Source organism: Poeciliopsis prolifica, unplaced genomic scaffold (assembly GCF_027474105.1).
Source record: "Poeciliopsis prolifica strain line A6 unplaced genomic scaffold, Auburn_PproV2 SCAFFOLD067, whole genome shotgun sequence".
NCBI lineage: Eukaryota > Metazoa > Chordata > Actinopteri > Cyprinodontiformes > Poeciliidae > Poeciliopsis > Poeciliopsis prolifica.
In genome coordinates, this window is record NW_026562442.1 from 1,953,160 (window position 1) to 1,968,491 (window position 15,332).

General features: G+C 36.6%; 2 protein-coding genes across 3 annotated transcripts in view; one reads left to right on the forward strand and one right to left on the reverse strand.

Moving 5' to 3' along the window:
• Positions 1-15,332, forward strand: part of orc5 (origin recognition complex, subunit 5) — a 16,985-nt gene continuing 1,653 nt past the window's right edge. The window contains exons 1-14 of one of the 2 annotated variants that reach the window (XM_055020317.1): positions 1-425; positions 638-730; positions 1,316-1,501; positions 1,624-1,698; positions 2,731-2,842; positions 3,268-3,398; positions 3,490-3,538; positions 4,612-4,702; positions 4,786-4,832; positions 4,924-5,036; positions 5,123-5,170; positions 5,867-5,977; positions 6,497-6,609; positions 6,734-6,817. In XM_055020317.1, coding sequence (XP_054876292.1) covers positions 312-425; positions 638-730; positions 1,316-1,501; positions 1,624-1,698; positions 2,731-2,842; positions 3,268-3,398; positions 3,490-3,538; positions 4,612-4,702; positions 4,786-4,832; positions 4,924-5,036; positions 5,123-5,170; positions 5,867-5,977; positions 6,497-6,609; positions 6,734-6,779 — 1,329 coding nt within the window. In that variant the 5' untranslated portion in view covers positions 1-311 and the 3' untranslated portion in view covers positions 6,780-6,817. Of the gene's footprint in view, positions 426-637; positions 731-1,315; positions 1,502-1,623; positions 1,699-2,730; positions 2,843-3,267; positions 3,399-3,489; positions 3,539-4,611; positions 4,703-4,785; positions 4,833-4,923; positions 5,037-5,122; positions 5,171-5,866; positions 5,978-6,496; positions 6,610-6,733; positions 6,991-15,332 lie in introns of those variants that run through there. The other variant, XM_055020316.1, reaches the window with a different exon arrangement.
• Positions 7,750-13,274, reverse strand: guca1a (guanylate cyclase activator 1A). Its single transcript, XM_055020318.1, has 4 exons — positions 12,965-13,274; positions 10,293-10,442; positions 10,120-10,213; positions 7,750-8,454 (listed from the first exon to the last, which is right to left on the reverse strand). The coding sequence occupies exons 1-4, from the start codon at positions 13,160-13,162 to the stop codon at positions 8,327-8,329; spliced, it is 570 nt and encodes a 189-aa protein (XP_054876293.1). The 5' UTR covers positions 13,163-13,274; the 3' UTR covers positions 7,750-8,326.

A 15,332-nucleotide genomic window follows, 5' to 3' on the forward strand; every position in this document is an offset into this window, starting at 1 on the left:
GCAACCTGTCGGTGCGCGGGACTTTTCAGCATATGATTCTGACTTTATCGAGATTTTAAACACTTTTTCTACTTGCTAATTATTTTTTACTTTCACTTATTGAGGTTTCCCCAGCGGCTGCTTGTGTTTTCAGCTGAGGCTTTCGGTGTTAACACCCGTTTGAGTCTCATTTTGTCTGAACACGTCGCCTCTTCTCCTCCAACGTCTGTTTGTACTGTCACCAGCTAAGCTAACATATGGTTCTCGCCGGATTATTTTTCTGTTTCTTCACCGGTTGAAGCTCAGTTATATCAGGGTTGGTTCAGATCGGGATGGCAGGGTTGTTGGAGCTCCCGGGGTATGATGGAGAAAAGCTGCGGAGAGTGTCGGAGCAGCTGCCCTGTCGGGAGGTCCAGGCTGGGATGCTGCTTTCTCTCATGGGGGAGGTATGCTACATCCAGAGGTGCTAACAAATAGCTATATGTGGTTTATATTAGTTCCCAAGTGACTACTGGTGGTTATTGCTTAATATTTATGTATGTTTTACTTTGTGTGAAAGTTATCCCCATTTTTTAAAACTGTTTCCATAATGATTAATAAGCTAAATGATAATTAAAGCTCAGATTTGACTTATTTTCCTCTGATTGTGTTTATCCAGCCGCAGCAGTTCTGCTACCCCTCACTCTTCATCTACGGTCATCGAGCATCAGGAAAAAGCCATGTAGTGAAAGTTTTAATGAAGGAACTGGAGGTGAGAAACATATTCATGTTTAAAGAGACAATCATTTGAATTAAAATAAAAGTTTCCTTGTTTTAGTTCTGGCCAGTTATCCACATAAAAAACCGAAAATTTAAATATATTGTGTTTTTGATGTTTATGAGAACTGGAAAATTGGATTGTAAACACACACACACAAAAAACATGTTTTTTAAAATCCCCTCTTAGTTTGTCATTTAATGATCTCTATTTCAAAGTACAACTTTTAATTAAAATCTGCTCACAAATATGTTTGATGCAACACAAAGTGATCATCTTTTAAGAGCATTCGAGTTTCCTTCTGTTGTCATAATAACAACACATGTACTCATTGATTTGCACTCTAAAGTACAACCAAATATGTTCTGAAATGATGTATTAAAACTTTGCTAAATACAATTAATATTATCAATTAAGCCCAAAATAAAAAGCGAAAATGTACAAAAACTATTTGAAGTTTTGGACCTATGAACTCCAATTGTTAGTTTGGATAGGAAGTTTGTCAGTTCTTTAAATTATTCGATTTTTCATGACTGAAGCTGTTAATTGATTTATTGATTAATCTTTGTCCTCCTGCAGCTCCCTCATGTCACTGTCAGCTGTGTGGAATGCGTCTCTGTCGCGCTGCTCTTTGAACAAGTGCTGCTGTCTTTCTTCGGTTGCGACGCTGCATCGCTGCTCCCCCGCAGTCCTTCCCTCTCTGACTTTGTTCGCATTTACAAACAGCAAACCTCCGAGTTTCCCAGCAAGCAGACGCGATACATTGTGAGTCTGCTCAGTTTTCTCTTCAAATTCACCCTATTTTTTCTTGTAAATTTTACAGCTAAAGGCTGCTTTCTGTAAAACAGAAAAAGGCCTTGTGTGATGTTTTATTTTTATTTTTTCAGGTAATAGAGCAAGCTGAACTTCTGAGAGACGCCAGCGTCAATCTTCTCCCCGCTCTCCTCCGCCTTCAGGAGCTGGTGAGCATTTTATTTATCGCTGGAGGCGCTTCGTTGTTGTCTGGCTGCTGAGATGATGAACAGACCTTTGAAGGGCTTTGTTTTTAATGACTAACCTTGAGCTGAAAGAGATGAGTTATTTCATGAATCTGTAAGGAGAAAATGATGGCAGCGTCTCTCCAACCGTATTTTCTCTTAGAAAAAAAGAAAAGGAAATATTCTTCAGTATAGCTACGAGAGGTAAAAGTGATAATTAGGATTTTGACAAAAATTTTCTACTCAATTTCACAGATATAAGTTAATTAAGTAATTTAAAAAAAAACTTCCTCTTGTTAGGAAAGTTTTGGTTCAGGTTCCCCATTGTGGCTTTTCTTTGGCTGCCATTTATTTCTGGGACATCGAATGGAGCCGAAGCGTCGTTACAGAAATTTTCCTCATCCAGTTCTCCACATGACAACCAAATTAAAGGTCAAGATAACTGATTTGGTACCAACATGGATGCCTGTTTGAATTATGAAAGTTTATGGTTTTTATAGAAACAAACCTGCATCTTCTCGAGATTGAGATTTTCATTTTTTTTATGTGAGTTTAGCTTCATTTTCACAGAAATTTAACTTTTTCAACCTGCAGAGTTTGAGAAATGTTGGTCCATTCTCCTTGCAAAAATGTTTTAATTCTTCCATTTTGGAGTTTTTTTTTTTTTTTTTTCCATTTGAACGACATGTATAAGGCCGAAACTATCTGGGTTGGATTTAAGTTCAGACTTTGGCTAGGCCGCTGCAAAATTTCTATGTCACTGGAAGAACAGTGAACTTTATATATGTATTTTTATATTGTCCAATTTAAAAAGAAATAAATATCAGACATGTTTTTTTGTTTCAATAATAGTGAATGGCACCAAATCTGATGGGTGCATCTCCAGTTTAAATGTTTGATTTATAAAATGTTTCTGTCACCTTTTCAGTGTTGATGGGTTTGTATCCATGGATACAACTCTTAACTCTAAAGTGTGTTATTAAAGAAAATGACACACTTATAACGTTTCATTTTTAGGTAGAGGACAACGTCAGCGTCATCCTGCTGAGCGAAATTGTTTGGGACAAGTTCAGACCAAACACTGGCTGCTTCGAGCCTCTGCTGCTCCACTTCCCCGACTACAGTAAAGGTATTCTGTAGTACTTTTGTTGAACTGTATTTAAGCGCCTTATGAATATTCAAACCTAAACTCAAACGATGACGCTACAAATTAGTAGAGGAATAATTTCCTATTCAAACCCTTAATATAGCCTGACATAAGTAGATTGATGGATAAAAATCTGAAAAATGAAAAAAATTAATCTGGTTCCTATTGTAACCACAGCAAAACATAGTGGTGGCAGCATCATGATGTGGGAACTCGTTTAATCCCAGAGACTCCAGAGGACCAGTGACTGAGATTCATGTTCCATCTAAAACATGCAATCAGAGATATTATGAGATGGTTTTGATCTGTGTTAGAGAGGCCTAGTCAAAGTTAAAGACTAAATGAAAATGAGAATCTACAATCTGCTCTTCCGGAGTGAAGCTAACGAGTCAAACTTCTGCTTCCAGCTGAGCTGCTGCACATCTTATCTGCACACAGACATCCTTCATGTTCTGCAGAGTTTTACTCCTCCTACATCAACATCCTGCTGGGAGTTTTCTACGCCGTCTGCCGGGACCTCAGAGAGCTGCAACACCTGGTGAGGAACACATGCCTCACTGGGCTAACTGGTGGCTTTAAACTGGTTTCATTCAACACTAATTATTGTTAATTTGTTTCGTTTCAATCAGGCGGCGCTCAACTTCCCAAAGTTCTGTGAACCTGTCTTAGCGGGGAAAGGTAAAGCTAAAAAATATTGATATTTTAAATTCATCACACACAGGGTGAAATAGTTCAAGCATTTATTTCTTCATCAGATCAACAAAAAAGATATTTTAAACAAAAATCTCATGTTAATTTTTATCCTGTCTGGCCTCGGTTGGGGCTGCTTTTGCAGAATTGCTGCATCAGTGCAGCGTATCATGGAGTTTACAGTCAATGTGTGGGATTCATGATTCAGTTTGAATTCCTGTGATGTCCTTCCAAACTTTTTCCTTCCACTAAATTTTCTGAGTGAAGCTTTGATACAAATCTCTTCAGTCAGCAGTCTTTCCCATGGTTGGGCCTGACTGAAACCTTTTAGAGCACACGTCTCAAACTCAAGGCCCGTGGGCCAAATCTGGTCTGCCATAAAGTTTTATGCGGTCCAGAGGGAGATATCTGACTTTTTCCTCAGAATTTACCAGAATTGTTCTCACTTTAACCTTGTAAGATCAAAAGGCAAAATTCTGGGGGGGGAGGAAAAAAGTAGAAATTGTGGAGGGAAAAAAAACCCCAAACTGAATTCTGGAAGAGAAATTTTGTCTCAGTCGAAATTCTGTGAAACAAAATTTGGAATTCAAACTAACTGAATTCTGGAGAAAAAAAAAGTCAAATTTATGGGAAAAAACAGAATTCTATATTTTTTTTCAGGATTTTGACTTTTGACCTCAGAAGATTAAAGCCAGATTTCTTTTTTTAAGTGGCTATAATCATCTGTAGTTTTTATATATATTCTGTCAACTTGAATCAATGGAAGTAGTTAAATAATCAGTACTTTTTAGGTGGCTTATTATCCAAAGATTTGTTGATGGGATTTATCAACACTTTTTACCACAACTGGCCCTTCTGAGGACATTCATAATCTTGATACGGCCCAAAATAAAACTACGTTTTGATCAGTTTTGAGTTAATTTGCTCAATAGGGCGACACCAGGAGTTTACAGTATTTACATTTTCTGAGGTATAGCTTCATAATTGTACTGGATGAGTTCAGTTTGCCCAAGCAGAAATGAGTCTTTAGTTTAAATGAATTTGCTTCTGTTTTTGTTCAGTAAAAGAGACAGAAACACACAAGTTGTGGAAAAACATCGAGCCTCATCTGAAGAAAGCCATGCAGACGGTTTACCTTCGAGAGATTTCCAGGTCTGAACTTTCATCTGGATTTGCGCTTCACTTCGCCTCTGATCCCCTTAAATAAATGATCTCTGATGTTTTTTCTCTTTTAGTCTTCAGTGGGAGCAAATGGATGAACACGAGACCGGAGCCCTGAGAGGTGCCAACACGCAGAAAACATTTATTTATTACACAGATTATAAATGAAGGCGAATTAAAGGTGTGATTGGATCTGTTTCCTGATTTTGAAGGTTTATCAGCTCACACTCATGTTGAGCTTCCATATTATTCCAAGTTTCTGCTAATCGCCGCCTATCTGGCCTCCTACAATCCCGCCCGCACAGATAAACGCTTCTTTGTGAAGGTATTTTAATTTTACGGATGAAGAATCACAGTAAAAAGTCTTGTTTTCGCTTCACGACTTGCTTTGTCTTTGTTTTCTCCTTGCAGCATCACGGAAAAATTAAAAAAACAAACTTCTTGAAGAAAAATGAAAAGGTGATCTCCCTTCCCTTGACTCCCTGGTTTTTATTCACAGCTGGACTGGTTTGAATTAAAAAAAACAGACATCTTTGTGTCTATAGGTGACTTTTCTTTTTCTGAGCTAAGAACAATCACATGTGGTGTACCCCAAGGCTCAATCCTGTGACCCATCTCATTTAATATCTACACACTTGAAGACTAATTGGACCAAAGGTCTGGGTCAGACTTTTGCTTAACTAGCTTGAATCTAACCTAAAACAGAGGGACCTGTTTGTGTTTAAAGGTGACTCTTTGAGTTCAGAACAGTCAGGTGTGGGGTACCTCAAGGCTCAATCCTTGGACTCCTCTTATGTAATATCTATGTGCTTAAAGACTAATTGTACCAAACAGCTGAGTCGGTCGGCTGAGTTCAGCACTTAATTGGTTTGAATCTTACCTAAAAAAAACAAGGACTCATTTGTGTGTATAGGTGACCTTTTTAATCAGCTCAGATAGTTTCCATTTTGTGTTCCTCTAATCCTGAATAAATGTCCAGAAAACTGAAAAAAAAACTGTACCACTGATTTCCTTTAAATCAAGACTATTGATTTATTTGTTTAGAGTTTCTTTAATGGGTCATTCCAGTTTGTATTCTTTTTACTTCGCCACTGTACAGTAATGTGTTTCATAAAAAACATTTTGATTTGAAATTTGTGACTTCCTGTCTCCCAGACCAGTAACCACCTTCTGGGGCCGAAGCCTTTCCCTCTGGACCGCTTGCTGGCCATTTTCTACAGCGTGGTGGACAGCCGGGTCGCTCCGAGCGCCAGCATCTTCTCCCAGGTCAGAACCCGGCAGGCGGCCATGTTTCTGTGAACATCAGCAGGTTTTATATCTGGATTTGATTCACATCAGGCTGGTGTCTCTGGACTTCTAAATGTTTCAGAGGTTTGGATAAATGTGGAGGAAGAGAAGAAAGTTCTGTTTGTAATTTAACGCTTTTATTAATTTAAACTTTTTATTCCTCGTCCTGTTGTCTGAAATCAGTTATTTTATTGAATCTGTTGTCAATGAACCAGACATGTTTTAGTCCAACATCCATCCATCAGTCCATCTGTTTTTTCCAGTTTTTTGTATTTCTCCTTGAACTTTGCTATTTTAATTTTAAAATCTTAACTCCAAACTGATTTGAACCTTGAATAAAAGATAGGAATCATGTATTTAGAGATTGTCCTATGTTCTCCTAGAATCACCAGATACTAGGATCAAGTTTCCATAAAAGCTTGATGCAGAGCCACAAGTTTTTAGTGAAACTTGTGGCTCAAACTGGGGCAGCTGATAAAAATAAATGTTTCTGTTCAGATCTCGTCTCTGGTGACGCTGCAGCTGCTGACTCTGGTCAGTCACGACGACCAGCTCGATTCTCCAAAGTACAAATGTGCCGTTTCCCTGGACTTCATCTCTGCCATCTCCAGGTGTGTGTGTGTGTGTGTGTGCGCGCGCGCCCCCCTCTGTCACACACCCGCAGCTCTGAGTTATCCAGAGGAACTGACCTTTACGGAGTCTGACAGAGCGCGCTCGCTGTGGTTTGTTTTCCAGGACGGTGAACTTTGATATTGTGAAGTATCTGTATGATTTCCTGTGAGGCTGCGGCGCGTGAAGGAGAGACGACACGCAGTGACAGTAAGATAAAGACAGATTTATTTCTGCAGACGAGTGTTTGGCTGACTCTGCTGTTGGCTGGAAATGCTGTGAACGTTTCGCTGCCACCTTGTGGCTAATCGCTGACCTCTGTTGAATTTTATTTGTGCAAAATAAATAAACATAATGCTGCAGTAGTTTTAACTCACTTTCTCTTTAAGTTTCGCCTTTGCTATCAGAGGAAAAATATTCAGTATTTATTTATTCATGAGATGAAAAGCTCAGAAACATTTAGTTTCAAAAATGCAAATGAAGATGACGTTGTCTTTCCTGACGGAAAGTAATTCTGGCAACATCCAGGATGACCTTTGCCCTTCCTCCCAGGCGTAAACGCAGCTCTTTGCTTTGCAGTTTCACTGGTTTTTATTTTTATTTTGTCCTGACCTAACCTTGGATTCATTGATGCACATTTTATTCAAATCCTTTTGAACTGAACAAAGCGACGTGGGCTTTTCTGTTTACACCAACTCTGCAATTTGAGTTGTTTTTTATTCTTCTGCATTTCTGGTTAATGTAAGATGAGAAAAATAAACATCCAGTCTGCTTTGCCTTAGTTGATAATTTAGTGCAAAATCTACCAAACATATATTTTAATCTCGTCCTCATTTTGCCATTAACAACAAACTTTCACTGTTTATTTAGTTTCGTTTGAATTTGTTCCATGTTCAACTTCAATTTTCTCTCATTTGTGTTACATGCATGTTCTGTTTAGCATGTTTTAAACGTGCAAATTGGGAGATGAACAAGTTCAAAAGAAAGTGCAGTATGTTTATTTATTGACACTTTTCCTTCAGATAAATACTCAGGTATGTGTGTATATGACAGAAAAATGCTGAAATATTTCATCTGGTACATCAAAATAACTAAAATATTTACTCATTTTCTTGCTTTAAACAATAAAAATTAAAACTGCATTCATAGTTGGATTTGTTTTATTGTATAAATAGAGAAAAGATTAAATTAAACACACTGTGCAGTGAAGGCACCAGATGAGTACAGCTGACAACAGAACTGGGATTTTCTATATTATCAAGCCAAACACGTCAGTCAATAAAACACCCAAAGACACTTCAAAACTACAAAACCTGCTACTAAATTTGGCTTTTAAACACAGAAAAAAAGAAAATGGTTATTTTTCACTAAATCTCTTAAGGTTCCTGTTTCCCAGCTAATCAAATTCACGTCAAGCAGTCGTAGTTTCCTTCAGTTGACCCGACCAATTTAACCTTATGAGGGACATCGATAGAGAAAATAAAAACAGATCCGTGGAGCTCAGCTCAGGATCGACTTTCATGCAGATCATCCTCAGTGAGTCAGCCCGTTTTTAAAATGCATAAATGTCGCTCATTTAGAGATTGAATTCATAAAATGACTATTTTCAGAGGTACAGCCTCCTGTTACGTTGGAGCCAAACCAAACAGAAAATCTCACTTTTACATATAAAAGAGGTTTTTTTACAAAGAGGCGGCATTGTGAATGAGGGCGAGGCGGCTAAACGCTGTGCCTCCTGCTGTGGATCATCGCCATGATGTGACGAAGGTCCAAACTCTTCATCATCACCTCCATGAAGTCTTCGTCACTGCGAGCGCCTTCCACGAACTCCTCCAAAGACAGCTCACCTGTTCAGAAACACAACATTAATGCTTTAAAATATTTAAATCATCATGGCAACAAGAAAAGAAAGTGATATAAATGAACCTGCAGCGTAGAAAAACACAAATTACTTATTAAAAGTTACAGCTATGTTCATGAACTGTTAACAAAAATTGCATTATTTTATTTTCCAATGTTAAATTGAACAAAACTCTTCCTTTTCTTGCGTTAATAATGATTTTGAAAATTTGATCTTTTTGAGAAAAGCCAGACAAATTAGTGTAAAGTTATGTATTTTATTTTATAAAGTACTTTCAACTTCAAATACAATTTAAAAATTAAAGTGGGTGTACTTTCTTTTTGTCCACGAAAGCAGCAAAGTCAAAACTACAAGGAAATCCAAAGGACCAAACTCAAAAACAATTATTTAAGCGTTAATCTTGTATTTTGTATAATGTTTGAAAGTTTTATGCTTAAAATTGACATGTTTTCTCCTTTTTTATGACAAATTATAACATTGAGTTGGTAAAAATAAATAAAAATATTGTTTATGGAATATTTTAGTCTTAAATTTGATGTTTTTATTAATTGTAACAACAAATAAAGACTTGGAAACATAAGTTTGCGTTGTATTAATTTATGTCGATCCTGAAATAAATGAACTTTTCAACAATATTCAAATGTAATAAATGTGATTGTACGCTAGAGTTAAGAAAAACTGATTCTTTTGAAAGAGTCGGGCAAAAGTTGCATTTTGGACACAGGAAGTGAGCTGCAATGAAAGTATCGTCCTATTCCAGCAAATCGCGTTAATCAGTGGAGGAAAGTCAGAACCTGTGAACCCAGATGCGTCTCCTCATCTTTCCCCGGATACAGTAAATACAAGTTTTAGTAATTATTATAACACCTGCAAATGTCATTTCAAAATGAGGATTTCTATATACTGTTCTCATGGTAACCGCCAAAACCAGACTGGTCCATCATATTGCCAGATGGAGAAGTGCGATGCGTCACTCGAGAGAATGCGCCTCCAGAGTCCAGTGGCGTTGTGATTTACACCACTGCATCCAAAGCTTTTTATTGCACCTGGTGATGTCTGGTTGGGTGCAGCTGGTCACAGCTCTCTGTTCCTGAGCTAATCTGAAGGCCACATGGAGTTTGGAGGTCTATAGTGATTGACTCTGCAGAAAGTTGGTGACCTCTATGCGCTTCAGTATCCGCTGATCCCACTGCGTCAGTTTACGTGACCTACCACTGGGTGGCTGTGGTGCTGTTGTTCACAAGCACTTCCATTTCTTATAAAACAGCTGTCAGTTGATTATTTGGTTGCGAGGAAATTTCACGCCTGGATTAGTTGCACATCCTATCACAGTTTCATGCTGGAATTCACTGAGCTCCTGACAGTGACCCATTCTTTCACAAATGTTTGTGAAAACTATGTACCTGCCTCGGTGCTTCATTTTATACACCTGTGGCCATGGAACACCTGATTCCAGTATTTTCGATTGTTCAGCCAACACTTGTGTCAATATAGCGTAGTTGGCTTTAGGGTGAAATTTCAGGATGAAACTAAAATCCACTAAATCTAACTTTCTCTGTATATGTCAGAGTTTGTGACTTGTTTCTTAACTTCAGACTGGATTTAAAGCGGGATTTGGACATTGAACATCATCCACCCAATCTGTACTCACCATCTCCATTGATGTCAATCCTATCAAAGACTTTGTTGGTGAATTCCTCTGCGGTTGTTTCCTGATTGTCGTTTCCATTGATCGCCCGGATTGCCTGGAAGGACAGGGATTAAAGTCAATACGCCGCCACACTTGTTGGGGAAGTTTCAGGAAAATGGCGGTTGTTAATCTACCCTGATGATGTTCAGGAGTTCGTAACGGTCGATGCAGCCGTTTCCATCGACATCGTAGAGTTTGAAGTACCAGCGAAGCTTGTGCTCCATCTTTCCCCGCATCACCAGACTCAGAGCCGCCACATACTCCATGAAATCTATGTAGCCATCCTGCAGAGATGATCAACGTGCCAGATTATAATCCATATCTATACCTACTTGAGATTTAATGAGAGAACGAACACCCTGTCTTCCTGCTGCATCACTGATCCTTTGCCAAGACAGATTACCTCCTGGACTGCCTGTGTCGCATCAATCTCAGCATCAAAGCATCGTCTTGGGGATAATCTCTTTGTTCAATCAAGCGCACAGATTACAGCAGCCTTTTGTTGGCTCAAGGAGAGAGTAAATATAGATGCTGCAACAAATCCTGAGACGACCCCGTCAGTCATGAGGATGCTCCTAATTAAACTGATCTGAGAGGAAAAATTGGGCCGAAAGTTTGTAGCTGGGAGGTTGATTAACGCCTGCTGCGTTTGAGGGGACATAAATTAGGATTAGCATGTCTTCTGGTTGTATAAATTTAACCAAGCATCACAAAGAGACACTTTAACCTCCCAAACAGGAATTGTGCCAGCTACTTTTTAAAAAATTTAAGCTGATAAACTGAATCCTACAGCCGCTTAAATAATTTAGTTTTACTTGACATTTAAGTATGTACAGTCTCTAAAAGGATTTCTGCTGCTGCTACATTAATATAAACACTTAAATTTATTCTGAAATTGCTGCCCATTTCTATTGTAAAATGAAAATAAACGTCTAAAACATAATTTATGGAATATTTGTCAAATAAAACTCTATTTAGTAAATATGTTAAGATGAACAATCCTTTCAATTTGTAATTTTAAAGCATGAGATAAAAAGATTTTTCTTGGTATCTAAGGAGATTTAATTTTTAGCTTTATCAACAGTTAACCTTTCTGAAAAATAACATTTGAACAATAAAACTTTAAAATTTAAGAGAAACATTTTAGACGCAGTTTTACAGAGCCAACCCAAAGTTTTATGAGGCCCTAAGCTGAATTATTTTGTGGCCCCTGTTGCATTTAACCCCCCTCAACAGTCCTGACCTCATTTTAGTGTTCTCCATATAACCTGTGAGCCGACATTTAAATTTTACAGATTAACAAGAAAAGAAACAGCATGTGTCCTATTAGCTAAAATAACTGAGGTTTTGCTCCTCTTATGTGTGAAACCAGAGCTTTTGCTCAGATTTTTTTGCCCACAGGGGGCCCTAAGCAGTTGTAACGCTCCTTTTTGCCCTCCAGTTTTACCAACTTTCTGAAATTAAACAGAAATGGTTTCCAGAGTTGGACGTTTTGCTGGTCCAATAGGCCTGAATAAAACAACCTAAATTTGTCTCGGGAGCCAATTTAGCTGAGCAGGAACCACAAACTTCCACATCGACTCTAGAAAACTACAACTGCACACCACTGGATCAAATCCTCTAAGAGTTTTAACCCATTTACTTTACATGTTATTTATTTAAATCACATGCGTCAAACTAGAGACCAAATCTAGAAACTATAGAAATAGATATTTGAGTTAAATGTGCTTAAATATTATTTTATCAATCAAATCTGCTATTTTATTTGTATTGTGCCAAATAACATCAATGTGAAAACATGTTAAATATTATTTAATGTCATCAAATGCAGACAACTGTAAATTAATATTTTAACAAATAAGCTAATAGTTTTATTAATACTTTATGGCACAATCAGCCCTTTGAGAAAATTCTTGATATTGAAAGTTTGAGCTTTTAACAGCCAATTATAGAAATATCTCATTTTAATTTCATTAAAAAAAATGTATTCATTATGGTTACATCAAAATGTATGGAAGAAACATAGCACGTAAAATTAATTGTTTGTATGTTTAGTTTTTTAAAAACATGCAAAGAGAAACCCTATGTTCAAAAATAAAAGCCACCGACATCTCAATTTAAATTTGATAAATGTTCGCCTTACAAGTATTATCTTTTTTAAATACATATTTTTATTCCTTTTTAGATTACATTTTTCTGTGCTTTTATTTTGATTTGAGCAATTTCTGATCTTAATTTATAAAGCAATAAATAAAAAAGGCATTCTTTAAATAGTTGCATAACATAGTTTGCAATTTGTTCAAAAACAAGACATGGAAAATATTGCACCTGAAATTAATTATGGTTTAATTTTTTAGAGACCCAATATGAAAAAACAAGTAAAGAAAATATATATTTTTAAAATGTATGCATTTATAATCTGTTTATAAAGATGATGCACAGATTGTCAGAAGTTACTTATTTTTTCTTTTCAGAGACAAAAAGGTGAAAATTACATAAATGTCACTTCTGAAAAAATAATGACCTCAGTCATTTTTTAGCCTTAATTTTTGCAAATCAATTCAGGTCATTATTTTAGAAAGATTACAATATTTAAGAGACATTTTATTAAAATTTTATTTCTTATATTTGACCAGCTAAAACCCCACTGGGACCCAGAAGTTTGCAACACACAGCAACCTTGATACACAGAAATAACTAAAAGTAAACAAACTAATCTCTGGTTATCATAAAGAAGAACTTGTTCTTAATAATTCACCTGGTTAAAGAAATGGATAAAAACATTTTTGCTCCATTTTTCACCCACCTTGTTCATGTCGAACGTCCGGAACATCTGCTCTATGTAGGCGTTGGCCTCTGAGTCCAGTCCCTTCAGCCCGAAGAACTGCTTGAACTCGTGCAGAGTGAGCTGGCCGGACGGACACTCCGTCATGAACTTCTTGTACCACAGGTGCATCTCCACGGCCTGCAGGTCGTCCACGGTGCATCCGTTTGAGTTGCCCATGTCTCTAACAGCTGCTGGTCCAAACTGCACTAACCAATTGGTCTACTGTGAAGCGGATCTTGTCCCTGTTCACAGTCACTCAACTCTTGGACCTTTAGGATGAGGGTGGCACTTGGCAAGGTCCTTTTGTAGTTCACCAGACCTCCTTGGCTCTAATCTCTGGCGTTAATCCAGGAAAACATGCAGTTGATCAGCTTAATCCCCCCATTAAAAGGGCAGGTTGGCTGTCCCGCCTTTGCCAGGGATGTGCTGACACGCATGGTGCAGGTTTCATCCCTCACGCGCCGATACAGGACGCCCAACAGGAGACATGGCGGACGAGACGCATTGTTCTTTATGTGGATGGGATTATCATCAGAGCATCCCCACCCCCCAACAACTTTTTTATTTTATGCCAGGGAAATGAGACAAAAGAAGTATCAATAATTCAGACATGGAGCAAGAGTCAAAGTATGAGCAAAAAACTGGAGTCAAAAACAAACTCAGTTCCTACCACCCTGAAAAAAAAAGGAAAAAATATATAGATAAAAAATAAAATTAAAAATAAGATAGACATATTTTACTAAAAGAAAATTTACATATAGTTTATAAGAAAAATTTTTCTAAATACATTTTATTTTTAAATAATTTATTACACCTTAGTACATGAATTATTATATATTGAAAGTTAATAACATTTAATTTAATAAAACCATTTATTTTTTGTGAAAGTAGATTTTACAAAAATATTTTTGTATAATATATATATATATATATATATATTAGATAAACAAAAATATACAAATTATCCTATAAAATTTTCATTATTTCAACTTTATGGTATAAAAGCACAAATGCAAAAAAAAAAAAACATTTAAATATCCGTCATAAGCAGGGCTGCAACTAACGATTATTTTTATAATCTATTGTTCTGACTATGAATCTATTAATTGCATAAAAATTTTAATTAATCTGCAGAGGTTTTTATTTAACCACATTACTCATTTATGCAATATTATGAATACATTTAAAAAATCTAATAAATAACTTAGTTCATTTTGTTATTATTTTTTTCTAAAATGCAATAATTAAATTTCTTTAGTGAATTTTTGATTAGTTGGGGAAACAGCTATAAAAATATTTTTAACATTAACGCTTTTGCTTTCAGCATCAATAAAGTGTAAGGTTAACCTGATTAAACAATTATTAATTGACTAGAAAAATGTGTTAAATAGGAAGAATGTAACAAAATCTGAACAAAGTGAAGCTAAATCTGCCACTTGAGGAGTTGTGGGTAAAACCTATCATGTTTTTATCTTAAATGCAAAATTATTATATTGTTAAAAAAAAATTATTTAATTATTGCTTTAAATAGTTCTTTCAGCAAAATAGCATCTTTTTTAAAGTCTACATACACCAATTAATGACTAATCAACTAATTATTTCAATCACTGATTAATCCGATTAATGGTTTCATCCCTTGTTATGAGGGATTACAGATAGTCTGTATTGTCTGAGCTGGAGTTGCTGGGTCGTCACATGTTCTGACCTTCTAGGGAATTTCCTGGGACTTCCTCTACGGGGAAAATTGGCAGCGAAACGCTTTCCACTTGATCTTCCAACTGCTTGGCTGAGGTCATCGTTGACGTCTTTCCTTCCTGGCAATCTTCTACGCTATAGAAGTAGCTGGCCTCTTCTTTTTTTAACGTATGCGTTGCCTTGGAAATGTATGCACAACCCTTCTGCTTTTTCATATCTGGTATCAAAAAACAGACTCATTTTCAAATGTATAAATAGCTTCAAATCAATCCACTTTTTGAGAAAGCGCAGACTTTACTCTCATCCAGTTTATTTTGGTGTACCCCAAGGTTCTGTTTTAGGCCTTATCTATTTTTTTCTAATTTCCTTTCTAATAATATTTTGAGGCTTAAAACACATTTGCCGTACTGTATTAAAGTGCAAAGATGTTGCAGTACAAACATAAAATAATTTTCACATGACTGTTTTGTTTCGCTATAAAAATTTAGCAATTATTTTATTGCTCAGCATTAGTTTTTACTAAATACAAAGCCACAGTTTACAAGGTGGAGGTAGGCACAGCTACAATTTAATGGCTTGGCTGGCATATTTCATGTGTTTGAATGGCCCAGTCAAAGTCCAGACCTAAATTAAATTATTCTACTATATTTCT

Bases quoted from the DNA above. Each gene is read 5' to 3' on its own strand.
- guca1a (XM_055020318.1), bottom strand. From the start codon at position 13,162: ATGGGCAACTCAAACGGATGCACCGTGGACGACCTGCAGGCCGTGGAG. The intron at 10,443-12,964 runs GTGGGTGAAAAA...TCATCTCTGCAG, and splicing joins GGACGTTCGACATGAACAAG to GATGGCTACATAGATTTCAT. The intron at 8,455-10,119 runs GTGAGTACAGAT...GTTTCTGAACAG, and splicing joins GATTGACATCAATGGAGATG to GTGAGCTGTCTTTGGAGGAG.